Consider the following 23,410-nt stretch of genomic DNA (forward strand, 5'->3'; position numbering starts at 1 on the left):
CACAAGATTTCTGCTCTGCCTCTCATTACAGCTGAACAGCTTGCTCTGGGGTTGTATTATTTTTGAAAATGGCCTCCTTTGACCTCTAAAACAGTTCCTACTGGTTTACATTCATTCTCTGAAAACATGTATAGGAGTGTAAGGAAGCAGATTCCCTGTGTGTCTGTTTGGCATTGCAGAGCTGGCAATTACGTGTAAATGTGTCTTTTTCTTAAGCCAGAGGATATGTCCTGTGTTATTATGTAGACATAGTTCACATGGAGCCATATGCTGCTGTTGTCAGCTGTATTTCAGAGCAGAGAGGAATTATAAAGTAGACTGAGGTTCTTGTAAGGAATGGCTCTCTGGCTGGGTGAAGCAGGCTCATTTCCCCTTATGCTGAACATGGCTCTTCAAGTGGGAAAGAGTAGCCAGTGTTTTATAAAGTGCCATGAATTATATTCCTAAAAAGCCTTTGCAACCTTCAGACGAAGCTCTTACTCCCATCTCTGTCATCATTCGTTTAATGCCTCACGGTTCTTGCATCCAGCAGAATGCAAATACTGAATTCTTCCAAGCTCTTCTTTTTCAAAGGAAATCTTCATTAAAGCAGATTTAGATTAAATTTCTTCTTCTGATACCCGATTCCCCATCCTGCTATTTGTATTGGCGGCGTTACCCATAAAACAGGTGGTTGCCATTAGTGTGAATCATAATACCACTTTCAATTAAGCCTCAGTTTGACTTGCCATTCAGTGCTTAATGTGTGTCGGGAAGCGTTTTGTTACCTTGCAGAGCAGGGTGATGGATGGAGCATCAGCACAGCCAAAAACAGCGTTGGGGTAACTCAACTCCTGCCAGCTGAGGAATGTGGGACCCCAGGAATGCTGCATCCCATGCTTCCTTTTAGTTGAGGCCTTCCACTTCTCTAAGGTGACATGCATACTGCAAGCATGATGCTCTCTAGGGTTACCTCTGAGGTTTACAGCCTAACTAAAAGGCTTTGATAACACTGGTAACAAGGCAGAGGAAAGCAAGTGTTCTGGAGTTAAAAAGCAGAGTCTGTAACTGACTCTAATACCCTGATGTGTCTCTGGAGAAAACGTTTGATATAGGGCATAAATATCCCTGAGGATGGATGTGGCCCATGGACGTTTCCAGCCTTTCTGTAAATTAATGTTGTTCTGTAATCAAAAGCCATGGGCTAATCGAATGAAAGCTCTCCATAGGGGTAAAGGAAAAGAAAAAATGCCTCTGTTGTTGACCAAAGAGAACAAAATACGTATAGATAGGTAGGGATTGCTCTTATAAAATAATCAGGTAGGTTTGAAGCCTTCCTGAGGACGGTGATCTTTCCTTCCAGGTCCTCACTGCACCCTCCATGCCTTTAATTAAGAATAGGTGTCGGTGATGAGATATAATCACCCTCAGCTCTCTGGGATCCTTCCATTCGGAAAGCCTTCTTTCAGTTTTGCTCCTGAAAGCCCTGGAATGCCAGAGTTGTTTGCTAATGATGTCCCTTGCCTTTATTTAGATGTAACTGCAGGTGCTTGGGAGCCGCTCGCCATGTGAGAGCCTTGCTTGCTTCCACCCGAACAATGAAACGTAAATCAATTTGTTAATCTGATGAAATTTGCCGTTGAATGTAATTACTTTTGGAGACATGCAATTACATGCTGATTTCCAGAACAGGCAAACTGACATCTTCTGCTGGGGATGGAAAGATTTGAAACAGAACAGTTAAATGATACTTTAAAACATGAAACAGCTGCTTCCTTTTTATCTGTTCCTGCCTTCTTATTTTTGGCATCGACCGATGACATTTTTCTCCTTTTCGAAGTTGTTCCCTTTCACATTAAGTAGTATTTTCCTTAGCAGCTTCTTAGAATCATAGAATGGCCTGGGTTGAAAAGGATCATAATGATGATGTAGTTCCAACCCCCTGCTATGTGCAGGGTCACCAACCAGCAGACCAGGCTGCCCAGAGCCACATCCAGCCTGGCCTTGAATGCCTGCAGGGATGGGGCATCCACAACCTCCTTGGGCAACCTGTTCCAGTGCATCACCACCCTCTGTGTGAAAAACTTCCTCCTAATATCCAACCTAAACCTCCCCTGTCTCAGTTTAAAACCATTCCCCCTGTCCTTGTTCTTAAATCATTAAAAGTTGGGGTTTTTCTCAAAGGCAATTAAACCTTTCTCAGATGGGCTCCAACCTCTGCTTTTGGCTGGAGGCTTCAGCAGCACTGAGAACTGCACACTAGATTTTCCCCAGATGCTGTGTTGCTGCACAGGGTTGCTATCATTCTATCTAACTATTGGAGTCTTAGGGTTGGAACCTACAGCTCGAGCTGTACTTGGGATTGAGCCATGACCCCTCTGCATGTTGCATTGTGCTCTGTAGTGTTCAATGATACGGGCTGCTGGTTGGACTTGGTGATCTTTGGGGTCTTTTCCAACCTTGATGATTCTCTGACATCTGCTCTGATTGGAAACGTGACGCTCCATCACAGCCTCTTTCAGCTGTACCAGGATGTGAAGAGCATTCAGAGCTGTCTCAGTCTACACCATATTTTTATTTCCCTATTTTTATCTTTGAAATCAGGAAAGGTACCATTTTAATGCAGGCCACCCCATTAATATTCTTTCATTTTGTTTTCTCGTCACAGTCTCATATGGATGATTTAGCTGTGTTGAAGAAGTAGCTCACACATCTCTGTTTCTGAAGCTTATCATAATATGTTCATGAAGCATTGGAAGTCTGGCCACGTGGCTTCCCCAAAGCATCAGCTACATAAATAAATCAAGTTATAGGAGAGCAGAGACACATACGCTGAGATTCAGATTTTAACAATACCAAAAGGATTTTGTAGAAAGAGTTTTCTTTTGGATGTGAGAGTAAGATGTATATGGATAAGATATGCATGGGGTATTCTATCATTCTCTTACCTTTAAAGATAGATGATTTTTTTTCCCTCTCAAGTTTCAGGACTGGAAAGCATCATATCAAAACATGTAGAATTAATTTTATGTGGAAGCAAAGTCTGCTTTAGATTAGCAATAATTTCTCCTAGGTGAGGTCCAGGATGGTGATGTGCCAACTGCTTGTAGGTGCTGTGCTTCTGTGCTGAGCAGCTCTTCCTGAAAGTACAGTGGGCCACTGCTGAATGTAAATGGGAAGCATTGGGTTGAAATATGTTTCAGCAAATGAGCGATGTGGGCCATTGCTGGGAAGATTTTATGACTACCAGAAGAGCTAGATGTATTTCGTAACGTGAGAGCTCATTTAAAGAGCCAAAGAACAGTGCACAGAGTGAATGAAGAGGAGTAGAGTGTACTGGGAATAGAACACAAGAAGCCACAACACTCAAACACAGTAGACAGAGCTATCCACTGGGGGAAAATCCATCCCATAATAAGTGGGATGACAAAAGCAGAAGGTGTCTAGCTTGTTTGGCTGTCTGACATGACAGTAGAGCCACCAGTGCTCCCCTAACAAACCTCAGCTGGCTCTGCAGGTCTGCTTTGTTTGTGTTAAAAACAATCCATTCTTGGAATGTTGCTGAAATATCTTTCCTGACTTCATATTAAGATGTTTTTACCATACTGGCAAATCTCACTCACAGCACGGAGAGTTGGGGTCAGGACAGCTTGGCACTGTGGCATCCTGGTATAATGAGGCCACTAGGAACTAATTTCTGGGAAAATTGGGTTTGGATTATTATTATTTTTTTCTTGAATCAGGTGTGTTTTTCTACAGTGATGGGTGTCATGCGTAGTTATTTCTTGAAACAGTGCAAATAAGATAGGTTCCAACCTGGTTTCTCTACCTGTAGCTTTATTATCACCAAGTCCAACCCCAACGTGCCCATAACCACATCCCTCAGTGCCACATCTCCATGGTTCTTGGTCACTTCCAGGGACAGGGACCCACCACCTCCCTGGGATTCCTGTGCCAGTGCCTGATCACTCTTTCAGAGAAGAAATTCTTCTTAATATCCAACCTGAGCCTCCCCTGACACAACTTGAGGCCATTCCCTCTACACATATCTACCTGGATCTGTGTTGCTCATTTTTCCCTCCCCAGCAGTGCTGTTTTTCCACATTAAGATGTCTTTAATTCAAAGTCGTAACAGAGGCTCTTAAAAAATAAAACCTTGATGCATGAAGCTCATGAATTCTGACTTCATCACTCCTTAAGGATGTGGTTATCAGTACCACGTAACGAGGCTGTCCTTTGATCAGAGGTTACACAGGCTCCATCTAATCCATTGGAAGGAAACCTTCCACTGTGGTTTCCCTCTCTTGAAGAAGGAAACCCAGATCACCCTGCAGCTCATGGACACATCTTTTCTGATACAGATTGATCAGTATTTTAAATGATTCGTCCTGTATGACTTTTGGGGAGGGGGACTGAGCTCTTTCTCCACTGACAGAGCTGTAGCTGTCAGCCCTCTCTTGCTTTGTCCTGTGCTTTGTCTGGTCAGAGATGATTCAAGACAGAATCACAGAATCACAGAATCATTAAGGTTGGAAAAGACCTATAAGATCATCCAGTCCAACCATCCACCTATCACCAATGGTTCTCGCTAAACCATATCCCTCAACACAACATCCAAACGTTCCTTGAACACCTCCAGGGAAGGGGATTCCACCACCTCCCTGGGCAGCCCATTCCAGATAGAAGGTTTTGGCCACTTTCATCTGCCAGCTATTTTGCAGCCTAAAAAAAGCTTCCTAATTTGTATTTAGCTGCTTTTTTCTTCTTATTCTCCTTGATTCCTGCTTGCTACCCACATTTGCCCAAGGAAGTTGTGGATGCCCCATCCCTGCAGGCATCCAAGGCCGGGTTGGATGTGACTCTGGGCAGCCTGGTCTGCTGGTTGGCGACCCTGCACATAGCAGGGGGTTGAAACCAGATGATCATTGTGGTCCTTTTCAACCCAGGCTGTTCTATGATTGTAAGCTCTTCAGGAAAACAACTTTTATTCCACTTACGTAAGTTTTTTTGGCAGCCATTCAGGTGGCTGTATGCTGTAAGCTCACTTTTCCTGAACTTCCAGCGTCTGGGAGAGTAGCTGAGCTGTCGTGTGCTGAAGTTTTAACTTTTTCCATGTTGAAACTCCCTGTGAATAGTCAGTCTGCTCGCAGATCTCACTTATCCTGCACACAGATGGTGTTGGAGCCGTGCTGGGCGCAGAGCCAGCCAACAGGATCCTTCACAAACACATCCAGGCAGCAGCATTGGGTGCTGCAGAGGAACTTGGGGACTTGCAACGGGGAAGGGTGGAGCATTGCAAACTCAGTGGCTGCTTTCTGTGTCTGGCTTCCGCCTTCGTATTTGCAAGCACTCTTTGCAAAGCAGCTCGAGGCTGCCTCATCTCCGGAATAATTTTTGCAATAGTGTATAAATCCAAATCCACTGAAAACAGGGAGTACATCAGCATTATTTTTCTCTCTTACAAGATTCATATAGAAAACTCGCTCTGTCACCAAACCATTATTCCCAACTGCAGATTAGTGCCTCTTCCTCCTGTGGTATGAGCCAGATGCTGTGGGATGGAGTCGTGGCTTTGGCCCTCCTGCTGCAGCTGTCAGACCGACATGGGAACGCAGTCCCCACTGCCAAGCTGAGATAACTGGAAACAGCTCCCCAACATAAACACATCTGAGGTCCAGCGTAAGGGCTGATATTTTAAATAGGTTTATAAGAAGTCTCCTGCACTCCCAAATTTGTTCCTGTTAAACCAAGAGTGCTTTTTTTCCCCTTTTTTTTTTCTTTTTCTTAAACAGGGGATTTTATTGCATTGTTTTTTCCTCTGCTGAATTCCTCTTAACGGGGTGAGCTCCTGACCTGCATTTCTTTCTTTTTTTCCCCCTCTACTTAGATTGTTGAAGTCCAAAAGGCGTGCAGTGTAGTTCTTGTGCCGTGGTTGAGAAGTTACTGTTGCTTACAGGTGGCAGAATTAAAACCAGCAACACAGAAGTTTGATCCAAGAATAGAAATCCCTTTTACCAAACCTGTAGGTCAGACATCAAGGTTAAGTGTGGATATACAAAAGTTTGTAAGCAACCAGAAATCCTTTCTAGGACAAAAAGAAGAGCTTTGGAAGTGAGCTGTGTTGGGGCAGAAGTAATGTGACAACATCTCTTTTCTGCGTTTCTTATTTTTCTGCTCTCTTCCCTTTGAATTGCAAGCAGAGAATTTGCTTTCAAAGGCATTCAGCTGGATACCTTAACAATATACAGATTGTGAGAGGCTACAGGTAAGTAGAGATTTTATCTGCAGGCAATGTGCAAGGTGGGATGTTTGGGACTGTTTGATTCTGTTTCTGAGCCTTTAAAATAACTTCAAGGAGTTTATTTAATAACAGAAATAAGAGACTAATGTAAATAAAGGATTACCCTTCAGGTAACGTTAATAATTTAACTGAGCTTAATTGTTGTTACCCCAGAAAGTCCTGTTTTTAACTTTTGTCTTCAGATTGAGTTCTTATGGAAAAAATCACCACATTTAGGTCAGATGCTGGCGAGAAGGAAGACAGAATTATGTGTGTGTCAGGCGGTCTGCTATGGGTGGAGATGGGAACTGAAATTGTAGAATCACAGCATCACCAAGATTGAAAAGACCTCCAGGATCATCCAGTCCAACCATCCACCTACTACCAATATTTTCCCCACTAAACCATGTCCGTTAGTACAACATCTTAATGTTTTAGAGAATCACAGGGGTTGGAAGGGAACTCAAGAGGTCATTGAGTCAACCCCCCTGCCAAAACAGGCACCCTACAATAGGTCTCACAGGTCAGCATCCAGCCAGGTCTTGAAGGTCTCCATCAGAGACTCCCCAACCTCTCTGGGCAGCCTGTTCCAGTGCTCCGTCACCCTGACCATAAAGAAGTTCTTCCACATGTCAGTACAGAACTTCCTACGTTCAAGTTTTAGGCCATTGCTCCTTGTCCCATCGCTGCACAGCACTGAGAAGAGCCTGGCCTCCCACCTCCCTTTAGATCTTTATAATCCCCTCTCAGTCTTCTTTTCCCCAGGTTGAACAGACCTGGGTCACTCAGCCTTTCCTTACATGGGAGATGCTCCAGGTGTTGTTGAACACAAGAACTAATACCATGGAAATCCAGTGAGTTTGGACTTAGGGCTTTCTCATTTGAGCTTGTATCTCCTCCTCATCTCCTCATCTGATGCTGCCCCATCATTTAATGTTTGCTTAAACTTTTCTAAGGCACTGGGGAGTTCTGTTGTAGCTGTTGTATAAGTCGCTTCTTGAGTTTTCAGTTTTGACATTAAGACCAACAAAATCGAAACTTGGGGTAGATTTACAGGTGTGAATTCTTTCTCTAGCCCGTCTCAAAAGCTGCTTTAACTCCTGGGTGTGAGAAGAGCTGCAGCAGTACATCTTAACCCACAGCAGCAAGACGTAGCACCATCTTTGCTGGTTATCTCTCCATCTGATGCCAGCCACGGGCATGCTGCTGTTGTCCATGCACCTTTCAGAGCAGGAGCTGAAGGAGGAGCACTCATCAGCTGATCCCAAGGCCTGGCTACGAGAGAGGTCACAATGCTGTGTGTTCCATGGCACCCAGCAGCCAGACACTGCTGCTCCTGCCTTCACAACCTGTGAGGTTCACCACCACAGCGTTACTTTTGCTGTTACTTCAGGTACTCCCTCTTATTGCCACAGCTCTGGAAGCAGGAGCTGGGACCCTTTTATTTCATTTTTTCTCTCCTGCATCACTGGTCACAGAATCACAGAATTGCCAGGGTTGGAAGGGACCTCAAGGATCATGAATCTCCAACTCCCCTGCCACATGCAGGGCCACCAACCTTCCCACCTAATGCCACACCAGGCTGCCCAGGGCCCCATCCAATCTGGCCTTGAACACCTCCAGGGATGGGGCATCCACAACCTCTCTGGGCATACACTATATGGCAGATTCTAGAACTGATGTAGAGCAGCCCAGTTCTTTCACCTCAGAGTTGTCAAACTGGTGGGCACTAGGCAGACATTTGGGTCCAATAGCCTCGAGCTGCAGTATCCCTCTTCTCTTGCACGACCATTCATCAGTCTGTGGGCAGGATCTGGCAGGATTTTAAGATATTTTCATTAATTTCAGCTCTTCAAAGAGCTGAGTGTTTTCCGGCCCTACCTCGGGGTTCTTGAGGCATTTGGTACTGTGTTACCATAAGGAAGATCGTAAAATCATAGAATGGTTTGGGTTGGAAGGGAACTTTAAGATCACAGAATCATAGAATGGCTTGGGTTGAAAAGGACCACAATGATCGTCTGGTTTCAACCCCCTGCTATGTGCAGGGTCACCAACCAGCAGACCAGGCTGCCCAGAGCCACATCCAGCCTGGCCTTGGATGCCTCCAGGGTAGGAGCATCCTCAGGCACTCTGGGAAACCTCTTCCAGTGTCTCACTGGATGTGCTCAGAGCCCAAGCAGAGCTTGCTGCCCTGGTTATGGCGCTTCCCAGAGCATTGTTTGCTGGTGCACTTGAAATTTACTCACTGCATCACTATTCAGCACCTGGCTGTTTTTCTGATCAAATGCTTCCCCTTTGTCAGGTTTGTGTGGTAATTTTTTGTGATGCTGAGAAATGGGGGACTCGATCTTAAGCGCTGTTTTTAATTTAGAGGCAGCTATGCCTGTGTTTGCTCTGCACAGCAGTCGGAGAGCTCACATAGGGAGACAAAGCGTAGATAATTGGCATTTCTGAGCCAACTGCTGACTGCAGCCAATTAGCTGAAAAGTGACAATTTGTGACTGCTGCAGTAAGGCGGCACAGTATTGGAATATAAATCGATTTTCAGCTTGGTGTAAGTTCAGAAGTGAACTAGTTTTTATATTCGCACAATATCAAATGTTTGTGCCATAAAGGCTCAATGGCTTAGTTAGCATTGCAGCATGTGAAGAACAAGTCATTTGTCTCCTTCATTGGCTTTCCGCACAGGAGCAACGTGGCTCACAGTAGTAGGTGTGAAAATCAAATTTTAGTGGAAATTTTATTTTTATTTGTTGTAGAATATAAATTTGGGCGTATGAACCTCTTCAGCTGTACCACATTTACCAGAAGCTTTTTTTTCTACAAGGTATCGAAGCAGTGGTCTGATTGTGCTTGCTTGCAGATTGGTTTTGAGCTTCTGGTGAGCAGTGGGGAGTGCAAATAGGAACAGACTAAATTCTGGGGCATCTCTCCTCTCTGTGACCCAGTTCTCATGGATCTTCAGCTATGGATGGCTGTAGAATGGTAGAATATCCTGAGTTGGAAGGGACCTACAAGGATCATCGAGTCCAACTACTGGCTCCACACAGGTCTAAAATTCAAACCATATTTCTAGGAGCATTAAATAGAGAAAGAAGAGCATTATTCTGGTGAAGTAAGTAAGGATAATGCAAATAAAATGGATACTACACTGATAAAGACCAAAGACTGTCCTGAGACAGTTATATTCTGAGATATGGTACTTCAAATGTTAAGAAATATAGTGCTACATGTGCAAGACCTTCTTCCTCTGAAGCTTCAACCCCTCTGATAAAGCAGTTCCCTACAGTAGGTCGCACAGGTTGACAACCAGTTGGGTCTTGAGGATCTCTATAGGAGACAGTCCCAGGTCACTCAGCCTTTCCTCATACATAAGATGGCCCTTCATCATCTTTGTGGCCCTCCATTGGACTCCTTCCAGAGAATCCCTGTCTTCCTGGAACTGGAGAGCCCAGAACTGAGCACAGTATTCTAAATGTGGCCTCACAATTGCAGAGCAGAGGGGGAAAATCAGCTGGTCACACTCTTTTTAAGTTCCTAAGGTTAGCTCTCTGCTGTCCTACCAATTTGCATTGCTCATTACAGATGTTGGCAGAACAGCACACAGCAGAGTCAGGACCATTGTATAGATGGTGAGTTGGGTTGTCAGGTTGATTGGTTTTTTTCCCAGACCCTCACTGCTGAGTTTGGCAATACTGCTGCTGACAAATGGAGAGTACCAAAAACAACGCCATGAGTTTCACAAGGGCAAGATGAGTTCGAGCTTAAAGGAGAACTGCAGTCTGTAATGGTGCTTCTCTTAAGCAGAAGAGCACTCTTTCCCCCCATCGTTCTCGTAAAGGGCACAACGAGTGTTTTGATGACTTTGGCATCACTCAGGAATGCTCTGAAAAAAGACACATTTGTTTTTCAGCTGGTCCTCTGACAGTAGCACAGGCACTCAGCATTCAGGCCATGGCTTCCTCTTACTGTTGTCTGTATTCTCCAAGGTCGGATTGAATCCTTGCCTCTAACCATTAAAAAAAAAAAAAAGAAAGAAAGAAAAACAGAATAGAGAAAGTGGAGGTGCTGGAGAAGAAATAGAGAAAGATGCACATAAATGTCACGTGCAGCTTGTTTGGCTGTTGGCTGTATCTCTTTGGATTCCCTTGGAGCTTTCAGCCTTCTGTGCTGCTTTTTTGTTCATTAACTTTGGCTTTGGAGCTGTGTTTAAATAGAAAGCAAAGAGTCTGAGCTCTCTTCATGTCCCTGGCTTTTGATGCTGACTGGTTCTATAGGCTTGGACACCATAAGGTGCTCCCATCTACAAGGTGAAGCTGATGGATTGAGTGCTAGGGACCTTTTTGAAAGATCTTATGAATTCAAAGCGAGCACTGAACCCTGGTGGTCAACCTCCCATTGTGCCTTCTTTGCTGTACCTCTCCAATTTCATAAGTTAATTAAGTTTTTTATTTTTCCCTTTTCTAAGAGAGTGTCCTCTTCAAAGTACCATTTCCAGTTTCACTTTCTCCCCCCGATGTGAAGTGAGATTGGGAAGAAAGGCAGAGCTGACGTGATTCTATTTCCTTTATGCAAAAGTGGGAAGAGGTGAAAATACAGCAAAATAATCCTGAATTGTTACTGGGAGAAAGAAAAGCTGTAAAAATAATGTTTTCACTGTTCATTCATGTTTTCTCAAGCACTGAGGTACCCAAAATGCTCCAAATTATGTTATCATAATACTCTACTGGTGGTGTTCTTCAATCCATTGTCAGTTCTCCAGGCTGAATGAATTATGTTTAATATAAGAAATTATTTGAATCTGAGGAGAAATTTACCCCACTCCTATTGTGGCTAAAAGTTCTGCTTTTATGTGTTGAAAATAAGCAACAATTTCCAACACAACTGGGAAGAGTTACTTTGTGATGATTTATCTATAATTCTTTTCACTATTTCTTCTTATACTTAACAAAAAACCCACACATTTTTACAGTTTCTCATCGGTTTGGTGTTACTAATTTTTCTTAGTGGTACATGAAATCCAGATACTTTTTTATGAGCTCAAGGCACTTGTAAATCAAAGAACTGGGGCTTATGTGCCCTTAGATATGGTTGTACATAAGGACATAAGATGAAGTTGTTTTGAAATGAGTAATAGACTAAGGATCACTTGGTCACTTCGGGGGGAAAAAATAAAGTAATCTAAGTTATATTGAAATTTCTTTTCTACTGGAACACTAACGGTGTTACTAATGCAAACCAGTTCCTGGTATCTAATCATCCCAATTTGTTTGTCAGCTGTTGTATCAGTCACAGGCAGTAGTTTCACTCCAGAAGAATACTGAGTTTGAGATACCAGCTGTTACTGGAATTTCAATTGGGTTGAAATCTCTTTTCCTTCAGTCAAAATATTCTGTGGCCAAGTGCTTTGAAACTATTGCATGTAGATGGCTTTGGGTGGTAGAAGTAGACCAACCTTCTTTTTGCCTTCGTATTTTATGTTAATTGAGTGATAGAGGAACTGAAAGGTGGATGTGGCTTTTGGGATGTGGTTAGTGGCCGTAGCTGGGTTGGGTTGAGGTTGAACTCAGTGATCTTTCTGTCCCAAACCATTCAATGGTTCTGTGATCTTAATGGTCTTTTCCAATTCTGATGATGCTATGATTTCTAAAAAGAGTTCTTGGCAAGACACATGGTGGATAGTGGGGATGGATAGTGGGGATAGGATGAGGGGGAATGGTTTTAAACTGCGACAGGGGAGGTTTAGGTTGGATATGAGGAGGAAGTTTTTCACACAGAGGGTGGTGATGCACTGGAACAGGTTGCCCAAGGAGGCTGTGGATGCCCCATCCCTGCAGGCATTCAAGGCCAGGCTGGATGTGGCTCTGGGCAGCCTGGTCTGCTGGTTGGTGACCCTGCACATAGCAGGGGGTTGGAACCAGATGAGCCTTGTGGTCCTTTTCAACCCAGGCCTTTCTGTGATTCTATTCTACGTGCCATGGAAGTGGCATGGTGACTTAACAGCAGAGCTGAAGTTCTGCTCGGTGCCTGGAGGAGGCCCTCCCACCCTCCTGTGTGACACTCTATGTTTTCCTGCACTTTTCCTGCTTATTCTTTCGGTACAAAATTAGATTTTGAGAGTGGATAAATGAATCTTCCACTATCGCCTAAACTTAATTAGAAATCCATACCGCTACGAAATTTGTGCTGTATTTTCCCTATATTCAGGATGAACAGCCTACTTATAATGGCTATTTCTAACCAAACTTTCTATGTAACTGAATTAATTAAGTCCTAGGAACAAATTATATTAGGGGAAATTAAGCTTTAAGTAAGCAAACCATTAACAATTATGATATTAAATTGCCCGTGACACAGATTGGTCAGATTTAATAACATAAAATGTTGTCGGCTTGTGAGAAGTAAACTGCAGAACTCAACCTTGCCATTCTTTCAGTCTGTGTGTGATGTGCAGCCACTCAGTTGATCTTTGCAAAAGAAAAGTTCCAACAGGTAGGCAAAAGAAACACCGTGGATGTTCTAGAAGGCCAATTATATCGTGGGCTGCATTAAAAGAGTGTGCAGCAGGGACATGGAGGTGATTGTCCCCCTCTACTCAGCTCTTGTGAGGCCCCATCTGCAGTACTGCGTCCAGGTCTTGGGCCCCCAGTACAGGAAGGATGGTGGAGCTCTTGGAGAGGGTCCAGAGGAGGGCACTGAGATGATCAGAGGGCTGGAGCATCTCTCCTATGAGGAAAGGTTGAGGGAACTGGGATTGTTTAGGTTGGAGAAGAGAAGGCACTGGGGAGACCTCATTGTGGCCTTCCATACTTGAAGGGAGTGTATAAACAGGAGGGGGAACGGCTGTTCATGAGGGTGGATAGTGATAGGACAAGGAGGAATGGTTTTAAACTGAGACAGGGGAGGTTTAGGTTGGATATTAGGAGGAAGTTTTTCACCTAGAGGGTGGTGATGCACTGGAACAGGTTGCCCAAGGAGGTTGTGGATGCCCCATCCCTGCAGGCATTCAAGGCCAGGCTGGATGTGGCTCTGGGCAGCCTGGTCTGCTGGTTGGTGACCCTGCACATAGCAGGGGGTTGGAACTAGATGATCATTGTGGTCCTTTTCAACCCAGGCCATTCTATGATTCTATGGTAGTGTTTCTGTAGGAAACATTCCAGGCTTTCCTATTTAGATATCAGCTATTGGTACACAATGTGGTCTTTGCTTGACAGCGCATCTTTGCCCACAGTTATTCTCAGCCCCTCTTTCTTACACTGCTGGAAGCAGGATGTGTTTTTATTTTGGGGTGTGGTATTACAGTGAGAAATATCTCTGCCTTAAAGAAACACCACAACAGCTCTGCAAACAGTGAACCACCTCAGTCACCAGACTGGCTTTAAAACAAAAAAGTGAACTCTTCATCGCTCTTCTGCTGCTCGGAAAGACACTGGGAAGCACTGAGCCAAAAATCAGCCACAAGTGCTGTTTTCATCTCTTTCAGAAGCACTGGTGTTGAGATCACACGCATCTGGTCTGCAGCTTTTCAGCTGCCTTTCCAGCAAACCCGAGTTATGCGCTGCGAAGGAGCTTTCAAACTTAAGAGCAGTGCAATCTATTTGTGACAAAGTGATTGTGGTATTTGGAGCAAATGCGATAATAGAAGGTGTTTCTGGTTTTTGTTTCTTGTTTTGCATATATTCATGATTTTTGGAAGGCGACTGCTGCTGGGAGCAGAGATTTATGCTAATAATACCGTATTTTGCAGTTTATTAAGAAAGGGAAAGAAAAGATGCCTTAAGTGAATTTAATATCCACCAACAGCTTTGGTAGGTGCAGATTTCAGTTCGGTTTTGAAATGCATTCAGATACTTCATGAAAGAGTTAATTTCCTGTTGTGGTGCTGCGATTGATAGTCAGAGGAAATAGGAGGTACCTGGAAAGAACTTCTGATTCCTAATGTTGCAGAAGTTGCCTTGCTGTTGGCTTGCCTCCCCTCCGCTTTGTTATTTTTACCCAGGCTCCCTAATCTTTCCCCTTGCCTTTAACCACCTCCCAGTTTCCTGTTCGCTTCTTCCCTCTGTTTTCTGTCCAAAATACAGGCTTGTTTTTCGCTTTCCTTTGCAGTTGGTGTGGATTGCAGGGCAGCGAGCTAAGATGAATGCCATAGCTGTTTTCACAGTCTCTATTATCTTCTGTATTTCATGCCTCTTTGCTGCTCTCGGTGTAAGTTATTTATTCAAGGAGATTTTGTTGCAAGAGTGTTCTTTGTACAGGGGCATGTGTTTAGAACTTGTTCGTGTTGTGCTTTGCTGTCGGTCCGGTGATTACAAACACTCCACTGGAGCTCTTTAAAACTTCTGCACTGAGTCGTGCTTTCTCTGCAGTGCTTAGCATGCACTGAATGCCATTCCTTGCCTATTGCAGGGAGAGACATTTCGTTTCTTTTGGATATGTGTGGCTTCAAACAATGTGAAGGGGTAACTTGCTTTCTTTTCCCTCCAAATATTCCAGTGCTTTTTCAACTTTGACTTACAGCATTATTTCACTGTCATTTCTCCAGCCCCAGAAACAGCGCGCGTTAAGTATAACTTCACTTTGCAGTAATAGAAAGCATTTTGCTTTTCTTTTGCAGATTGCATTCTCACAACACAGCAACTTTATGGACCTGGTACAGTTCTTTGTGACGTTTTTCAGGTACATTTCCTTACAGACAGCTCAATGTTTCTTCTTTTTTTTCTTTTTTTTCCCGTCGCGTTTTGTTTTGCAGTGCAAGTCTTTGTTTTTCTGTTGTTGTTGTTGCTCTTTTTTTAATTAAACATCCCGCTTACATGACAGCCAAGAAAATGGAAATTCCTACTGTGTTTAAAGCATTTAATTAGGGATTATGTTAAGAAAATTGCCTGCGTTCGCAGATGCATCTTGTCCTGTGCATGCTAAGAAAGGGAGCTTGGGGGAGGTGGGAGGCTCTGTGAAGTGCAGAAGTTACTTTTATAATGGTATAGGAGACAGCTTTTGGGTCCCCACGTCCTGCAGATCAAATATGTCGTAGAGAAATTGCAGATATTCCCATATCCTCGGGTACAAGTTATAAATCAGTGATTTTTGCGGAGTTAAACACGGACTGGTTTCAAACTCTGTAGGGTAGCACCTTTTCATTTCAAACTGAGCTCCGAGAATACATCAAATATAATCATATAAATTAACACAGTTGAAGCTGAATACTCATTCAGGAACTGCTTGGTAAAGTTCTTTCCTTAGTGTAAAGTAAATTGTTGATTCCATGGGAGTGCAACCAACAGACATATTTTTGGTATTTGCTTCCTTTTCCATCCTCCAAAGCAGTCTATCCCTAACACAGAGGTTAAGTGAACCCCCAGGCACAGCAGCCATCTCCTTAAGGTTTCATGATCTGATGCCTTGCTCCTTATTTTAGAAACTGGTGATGCTCCACAGATATAAAGCAGTAATTGATCTATAGGAAGAACGCCCACAAGAAGGGTTTCTGTGTCTATTTAGTCCAGAACTTACAGCCCGTTTTAAACTATGCAATATCGTGCCCATTTTAAACTGAGCAACGTGAATAACACCTTGCTTTAGATTCTGTGCTGAAGTTAATTAAAGCAAGGAGCTCCAGATGGGTCCTTCAGACAAATAGTTTATATCAGATCTGAGTGGTTTCTTTCAGCTGTGTGTAGTGTGCTTTAATACAATCCCAGGTAAACACCAGATTTGAACCACTGCTTTGTTGGCATCGACAGGCCAAAAAAAGTGTTTACTCCTTGATCAGACTTAAGTGTTTGTTCCGTTGCAGTAAAGACCTCTTCTAAAAATCTTTGTGGCAGGTTAATTACTTACAAGGACAACTAACAGAGCAGTAGTTGGCTCTTCATTTCCTTCTTAATGACACATGGTTGATTTGTGCTTTCCAAATTAGCCATTAGTTCTTCACAGACCCAGGTCCACCTGCAGATGAGAGTTTGAAGCCCTTTAATATGTGTAGTTTGGTTATTGGAAGAGCACAGCAGTTTTAGGCAGAAGATACACTGGAACAGGTTGCCCAAGGAGGTTGTGGATGCTCCATCCCTGCAGGCATTCAAGGCCAGGCTGGATGTGGCTCTGGGCAGCCTGATCTGGTGGATGGTGACCCTGCACATAGCAGGGGATTGAAACCAGATGATCATTGTGGTCCTTTTCAACCCAGGCCATTCTATGATTCTGTGATACGTGTGTTAAATATCTCAGTGAGCTCATGCTGTTGGAAACACAGAAGTTATGTGCACCAAAGCCAGACAGCAGTGATTTTCCTTCCTTCCCTCGCTGCTATCATGTGGCTCTCCCTGAGAAGTAATGTTTCCATGTCACTTTAATAACATCTTAACATGCCAGAGGAATAAGAATGCGTGTGTTAAGGAGAAAGACAGTTTACTGATCCTTTCCAACCACACATTCATAATGCATTAAGAAGTCTTCGTTTCTTCAACTGTAACTACTGCTAGGATCCTCTCTTAGTATTTTATTTTACATTCATTCCTACTTGCTAAGGAACCAGTGTATTACAGTAGCATGATTCATCTCTGTGTGTAGGCAAAACTATTGAAACTCTTGTATTTGTGATGCTCGAGGATGCACTCTTGTATTTCTAATGCTCTGGGGTGCATCTCATAATCACAGTTGCGTCTAAGTTAAAGTATAAAGTAAGTAAGAGCCGATAGCCCCCTGTGATGCTAATGAGATAAAGTTGGCTGAAAATTTGCACGCTGAGCAGAGGCAATGAAAATGCTTTCTGCAAAGCCTAAAGGCCATTGGTAAAACCACTTTGGAGATACAGACCATCTCTAATGCGAGCACTGAAACACGTTGAGCGTGATGGATGTGAAAACAGACTCCTTGTCCTGGAAAATCAATGTTCAGAATGACTTTGTTATTCTGCAAGTAATGTTTATATGAATTTGCTCTGCTGGTGATGACGTGGCATGTTTCCATCCCATAGGGGCCACCCTGTGCTTTCTTGTGACCCCAACCCCAATCTGCTCTTCTGCCATGCCACCAGAAGACACAGCTGTGTCTTGAGGTTCATGGGGAACCTTCCAGGGAAATGGGTGTTTTACAGTCTTCATTTCTTTACTGTTGTTTGCTGTGATTGAGGTCAAGTAAATCCCTATAGTGGGCACTGGACTGCAAGCCACGTTGTGTATCTCCAGTGCAGCTTAAATTATAAAGCATCACAGGCTGCTGCAGAGCCCCAGCTCTCTTTGAGGCACATAGAGAAGCCAGGAACCAGACAGTGCACTTCTGTGGCATCAGGCAGGATAAAATGTGACTGGATTTGGTTTCCATTTAATTTAAGAGTTGGGCTACGTTGGGTCACAGGGGGTGAGTATCGCATCTGAAGGTGCCCTCCTGGAGCTCCTTTTGGAGTCAGTGTGGCTGTGTGCAGCCATTATTTTGTTTTGCAACACGTTAACTGCTTATTTCAAGCAAAGGAAATGTCAGTGGATAAAGGCTGAGATACAACAGTGAAGTTGCAGGGTCGTTAATATTGCATTATAATTGGAGCTGCAGGAGAAATGATATTCTAACCATTGTTAACCTTTGCAAATCTAAATGAATTGCAAGCAAACTGTTTCTTTTCCAGTTTCCTTCTCTGTTTTCCGTAGTGAAGCTCTTTAATATAAAATCTTGCCAATCTCTTTCAGCAGAAAGTTCAAGCTTTGGTAAATGTTGTTGGTATCTGTACTTTATCTTCCCCTGTGTGCCATCACACCAGTCTATAAGATGTATTTTTCACCGGTATCTCGTTGCATACAAAAGATGTGAAAATATCAAAGCTTTTAAACTCGTGGTACTGACCTCCAGTCCTTTTTCTTCCTTTCCTTTTTTTTCTGTGTAAAACATTGCATCTGTATCTCATCAGTGCTTCTCCATGTTGCTGGCCAGTTCAGTAGAGACTTAAAAGATAAATATGGATAGGTTTGAAGGAAATCAGGATGGAAAAGCACGTATAAGCACCAGAACAAACAGCAGAACAGAAGGAGAAGGCATGGCTTGTGTGATAACTGATAAGGATCATGGTTGTAACCCCCATTCATCACAGAGAGGAGACCCCTGTGCTCCAAAACCTGGAGAGGGTGGCAGCAAGGTCACAGCAAGTTGCCATTGCTGCTCCCTTTCCTGTAAGCATAGCAGTCCTAAGAAACTCAAAGCAAGGAGACGTGCATGCTTTCACTGCCCTGCCTGAAAGGTCAGAAGAAGGAAGTGAACAAAACTGTGGCCAAAGGGATCTGCCGAAGATGCTGCTGAGCCTTACATGGTGTGAAAGGCTGCAAACCATGCTTGCTGAGCCCAGGGAAAAAGCCAGGAGGTATAGCAAGGACATGACAGCCAGCATCCCTTGTCTTCCCTTGTGCAGGAAACAAGCGAGGTTGGCCAGATAGATGGCCATAGACATTTGGAGGTTTGGGGTCTGAGAGTACAAGAGGGCATCATTGCTGTTCTGTGGGCTTTTGTGAACTATAATCACCTTCTCCTTCCATAAGACCTCAACCCGTGCTTTGTTCCACTCACATCTCATGCTTTTCCTATTGTACTTCTGCTCTGTGTTCTCATGTGCAGCATTCACCCCATTTCTTGGCTGCTCCATGTCTTCTTTCATATCTTTGCTCAGAACATCCTCCCTGGGATGCTCCATGCTGCCTTCATGTAAGTCTCCTTGTAGTCTTACCACGATGCTTCAAGATAGAGTCCACTGCAAATCTTGTCTTTTCACAGCACCACAGCATTGATGTGAATATTTATGGCCTGTGGTGAGCTCTGAATATCAAATTGTGTAGTTTTGCTTTGGTGCAAAAACAGAAAAAGACTTCAGAGGGAATGGTGTTGATATGATTGTCAAGCAGGTGGTTTAAGGTGCTCTGTATTGGTTTTCATGGCTGTAAACATCTGTCCAGTGTTTTTATTAAGTAGGAATGATGTGTTTGCAATAATTCAAACCTGAAGTCATGCTGCAGTTATTTTACTTAATCTTTTTGCTTATTAAATAGTTTCTTTCTGCAGCAGAGATATGTGTCTCAAATACAGTCTGGATCTTTTTTTTTTCGTCTGTTTTTTCCCCGAGGTAAAGGAAAAGCTTGGAAATATCTGAATGTCATTTCTGACAAGATGAGGAAAATTAAGAATTTTCTGTTCATAACTTCCTTCTTTCCATGTTCTCCTCGTCCCTCTTCAGTTACCTCTCCAGAAGGGCCATATGGTCTCTGCTTCATTAATTAATCCCATCATTATCCATGCTTATTTATGCTTTTGGCCTCTGCAGTCTCCCATGGTGACATAGGGATTTGGAGTGAGGTATAAGCACTCTTTTCATTTTCTTTTAAACCTATTGACTCAGTTTAGCTTATAGGTTTGTAGAGTTTAATTTAGGTTTGCATATGTGTTGTGTCCTTGCTCTTATCTTAGTCGATACAGGTGATGGAAATCAAAGAGCAGTGAGTTATAAGACGTTGTTCCAGGTGAGCCATGTGGATCTCAACACTCCACTGACATCAATTAATTGGGGGTTTCCCATAAGTTCATAGAATCATAGAATCATAGAATGGCCTGGGTTGAAAAGGACCATAATGATCAAATATTTTCAACCCCCTGCTATGTGCAGGGTCACCAACCAGCAGACCAGGCTGCCCAGAGCCACATCCAGCCTGGCCTTGAATGCCTGCAGGGATGGGGCATCCACAGCCTCCTTGGGCAACCTGTTCCAGCATGTCATCACCCTCTGAGTGAAAAACTTCCTCCTAATATCCAACCTAAACCTCCCCTGTCTCAGTTTAAAACCATTCCTCCTTGTCCTATCACTATCCACCCTCATGAACAGCCATTCCCCCTCCTGTTTATATGCTCCCTTCAAGTACTGGAAGGCCACAATGAGGTCTCCCCAGATCCTTCTCTTCTCCAACCTAAACAATCCCAGTTCCCTCAACCTTTCCTCATAGGAGAGATGCTCCAGCCCTCTGACCATCTTAGTGCCCTCCTCTGGACCTGATCCAAAAGCTCCACATCCTTCCTGTACTGGGGGCCCCAGGCCTGGATGCAAAAGTTCATAATAACATCACAGAATGATAGAATATCCCAAGTTGAAAGGGACCTATGATGATCACTGAGGAGCCCACACAGCACCACCCAAACCCTATGGCAGAGAGCAGTGTCCCAATATTGCTCCCTGAGCTCCAACAGCTCAAGGCTGTGCCCACTGTCCTGGGCACCCTGTTCCATGCCCATTGCTCTGTGGGGCAGAGCCTTTCCTTTCCTCCCACCTGACCCTCTCCCCTCAGACAAATATATTAAAATTTGCTTTCCAGAAAGATCTCAAAGCTCTAGTCAAACTGATTCCATGATAGCAGAATCTGCCAGGGTTCTTGGCACTGGTGAGGCTGCACCTCGAGTGCTGTGTTCAGTGCTGGGCCCCTCACTACAAGGCAGACATTGATACTCTGGAATGTGTCCAAAGAAGGGCAGTGGAGCTATGATGGATTTTTGGGCACAGGTCTTATGGGCAACAGCTGAGGGAATGGGATGGCTCAGTCTGGAGAGGAGAAGGGTCAAGGGAGACATTATGGCTCTGTACAACTGCCTGGAAGGAGGTTGAAGTGAGGTGGGAGTTGGCCTCTGCTCCCAGGTAACAGCAATGGGATGAGAGGTGATGGCCTCAAGTTGTGCCACAGGAGGTTTGGGATGGATATTAGGAGACATTTCTTCTCCAAAAGAGTGCAGTCAGACACTGGCACAGCTGCCCAAGGTGTCCAAGAACCATGGAGATGTGGCACTGAGGGATGTGGTCAGTGGGCATGAGTTGGGGTTGGACCTGATGATCTTAAAGGTCTTTTCCAACCTTAATGATTTTACGATTGGTTGTGCTTATGAATAAGTAGATCTATTATTTTTTTTCAAGTACAAAAAAAAATATCACCTGCCATCACATCTAAGTTGGGTTGTTCAACGTCAGCGCTGTCTTCAGCAGAAAGATAAGGTCATTAATCTGTGGCTCAGGTCTATTGGTTTGCTGTAGGCTGCAGAGAGCAGTTAGGCAGAGCCCATCAGCACACACAGTAATAAGAGAGGCATTCAGCCAGGCTGGTTTTGCCTACTGTCATCATATGGGCAATTCCTTCAGCATTTTGTATTTGTTTCCAATTACTCTGAGGTTTAATGCATTGAGTAGTTAAAAATGTATCCTACAACTCTCCAGCCCATTAAAAGTTTCTTTCAGATAGCAATTTGTGATGTGCTACCAGTAATCATTGCAGTGCTTTCTGAAATTATTAAACGACCGATGGATGTTAAGGCATATTAGTATTCAAGCTGCTGTATATTTTGGCATTTAAAGCTGCCATTTTTACTAGCAACTCTGATGTTGATAAACATTATAGGAGAGTTTAATAATTGGGCCCTAATACGCCAGATGGATTTTCTACTCTCTTCATGAGAATGCATCACATCGTAGTGCTGATGAAGTTTTCCTGCCATTTAAAATTGAAAGCGTGCTTATTTGGAGAGCTTTAAGGGTACCTGGGGTGGAGAGAATATGCTTTTTACCACGGAAAGGAGTTTAAGGGTACGATATAAAACCAGACAGGGTGTTCAAGTTCATATTTTTGTATGAAGCTGGAAATAACCCATGGCATGAAGTGTGCTGGATGCATACCAGGAAACCATTCATGCATTTGTTGAGACCAACTGAGGGAAGATTACTTACAACCATTGCTCATAATTGGTTAAATAATTAAGAATTACTTAACATGCTGTTTATCAAATTGAAAATTCCCCATAAGATGTTAATGTAACCTCTCCCTAGATTGCAGTGTTTATGCTGCATATGGGACTCCTACAATTTCTGTAGGCCAATGAAAGCTGCATTTGACTGAACGCGACCCATATGCAGAGTTATGTTCGAGTTTCCTTGGAATGAAAATGTCTCCAAGGATCTTAGATGTCTCTGGATGGTTCTTTTTCCTTCCTATCTGATTTCACATGGGTGTTTTCTGGCGTTATCTTGGTGAGCAACTCAATTTTCCAACCCTAAAACTGAGCTCATCTCTGGATTTAGGAAAACTGGACTGTAAGAGTTGGTCATTCAGGAATGATAGATGAGGAGAAGTGGTACCAAAGTGTTGTTTAAGGTGGGAGGAGATGGAAGGAGAGGATCTGAGCGAACAGTGGATTTCAGGGAGCGAAGGATGATTGTGGTGGGCAACTATTTTTGGAAAAGGAAGAAACAGAAGGAAAAGGTGAAGCAAGTCCTGAAGCAAAGGTTTATTTTTAAAGCCATTTTAAAATGGATGCATATTCCTAGCTGGCACGGACAGCCTTGGGGCAGAACACAGTATTTAACCAGAACATTGCCAGCTATAGGCTCCCACTCCAGATCCTTTTCCGTCACAGCACTCTTCCACCCAGCTGATTCTGTCCTTCCTTCTATGCTTACACAGTTGCTTTCAGAGAAAAGGTATGGATAAAAAATTACCTTAAAGCTTCTGGCATGAAGGCAGGTCTTCTTAACTTATTTCAGGATGGTTTAGGCTGAGTAAACTCAGCAGACAGATCTTGACTTGACTGCTCTAGGGCTCTTCCAGCAGATGATGTAGTGCAGTGCAGCAAACAGACACTGAGGTTTATTCCTCCCCGAGTGCTGCCAAAGGGAGGTAGTGCAAGGGGGAACTATATTTCCATAGTGGCTTTATGGCTTTTGTGGGTATTTGCTGCCTCCTTGTGACAGCACCAAGATGCATGGTGCCGTTCCTCTGAAATACAGGGTACTGTGGTGAGCATTTTAAGAGGAGAATTCATTGGTCTTTAATTGTTAATTCCTTTCTTCAGAAATTCTGGGCTGTGGTGAGAGAAGCGAGGGAAGAAGCAAACAGGGAAAGACTCTGGCATGTGCAGAATTAGGAGATACACGTTTCCAAAGTGGAATTTTGTATGAGGATAAAGACAATCCTCTTAATTCTTCACTCCCTACCCTTTGTCACCAAGGGAATAAATGCATGTGCAGAGGGATGTGATCTTGCACGTTTCTATCCTAGAGAAGAGCCATCCTGAAGGAAGTTCAGTAGATTTTGACATGCATCTTTGGTTTGATGTCCCTGATAGGTGCAGCAGAATGGAGCTCATACTTCTAAC

At 43.6% G+C, this 23,410-nt stretch overlaps 1 protein-coding gene across 1 annotated transcript in view; it reads left to right on the top strand.

The window, feature by feature from the left end:
• Positions 1-23,410, top strand: part of ATRN (attractin) — a 148,664-nt gene that overhangs the window by 89,180 nt on the left and 36,074 nt on the right. Inside the window, exon 25 of the mRNA XM_090139911.1 lies at positions 14,874-14,935. Within this exon, the coding sequence (XP_089996037.1) occupies positions 14,874-14,935 (62 nt within the window). The remainder of the gene's footprint in view (positions 1-14,873; positions 14,936-23,410) is intronic.

Source organism: Phasianus colchicus, chromosome 4, assembly GCF_987193195.1.
Source record: "Phasianus colchicus chromosome 4, bPhaCol1.hap1.1, whole genome shotgun sequence".
Classification (NCBI taxonomy): Eukaryota; Metazoa; Chordata; class Aves; order Galliformes; family Phasianidae; genus Phasianus; species Phasianus colchicus.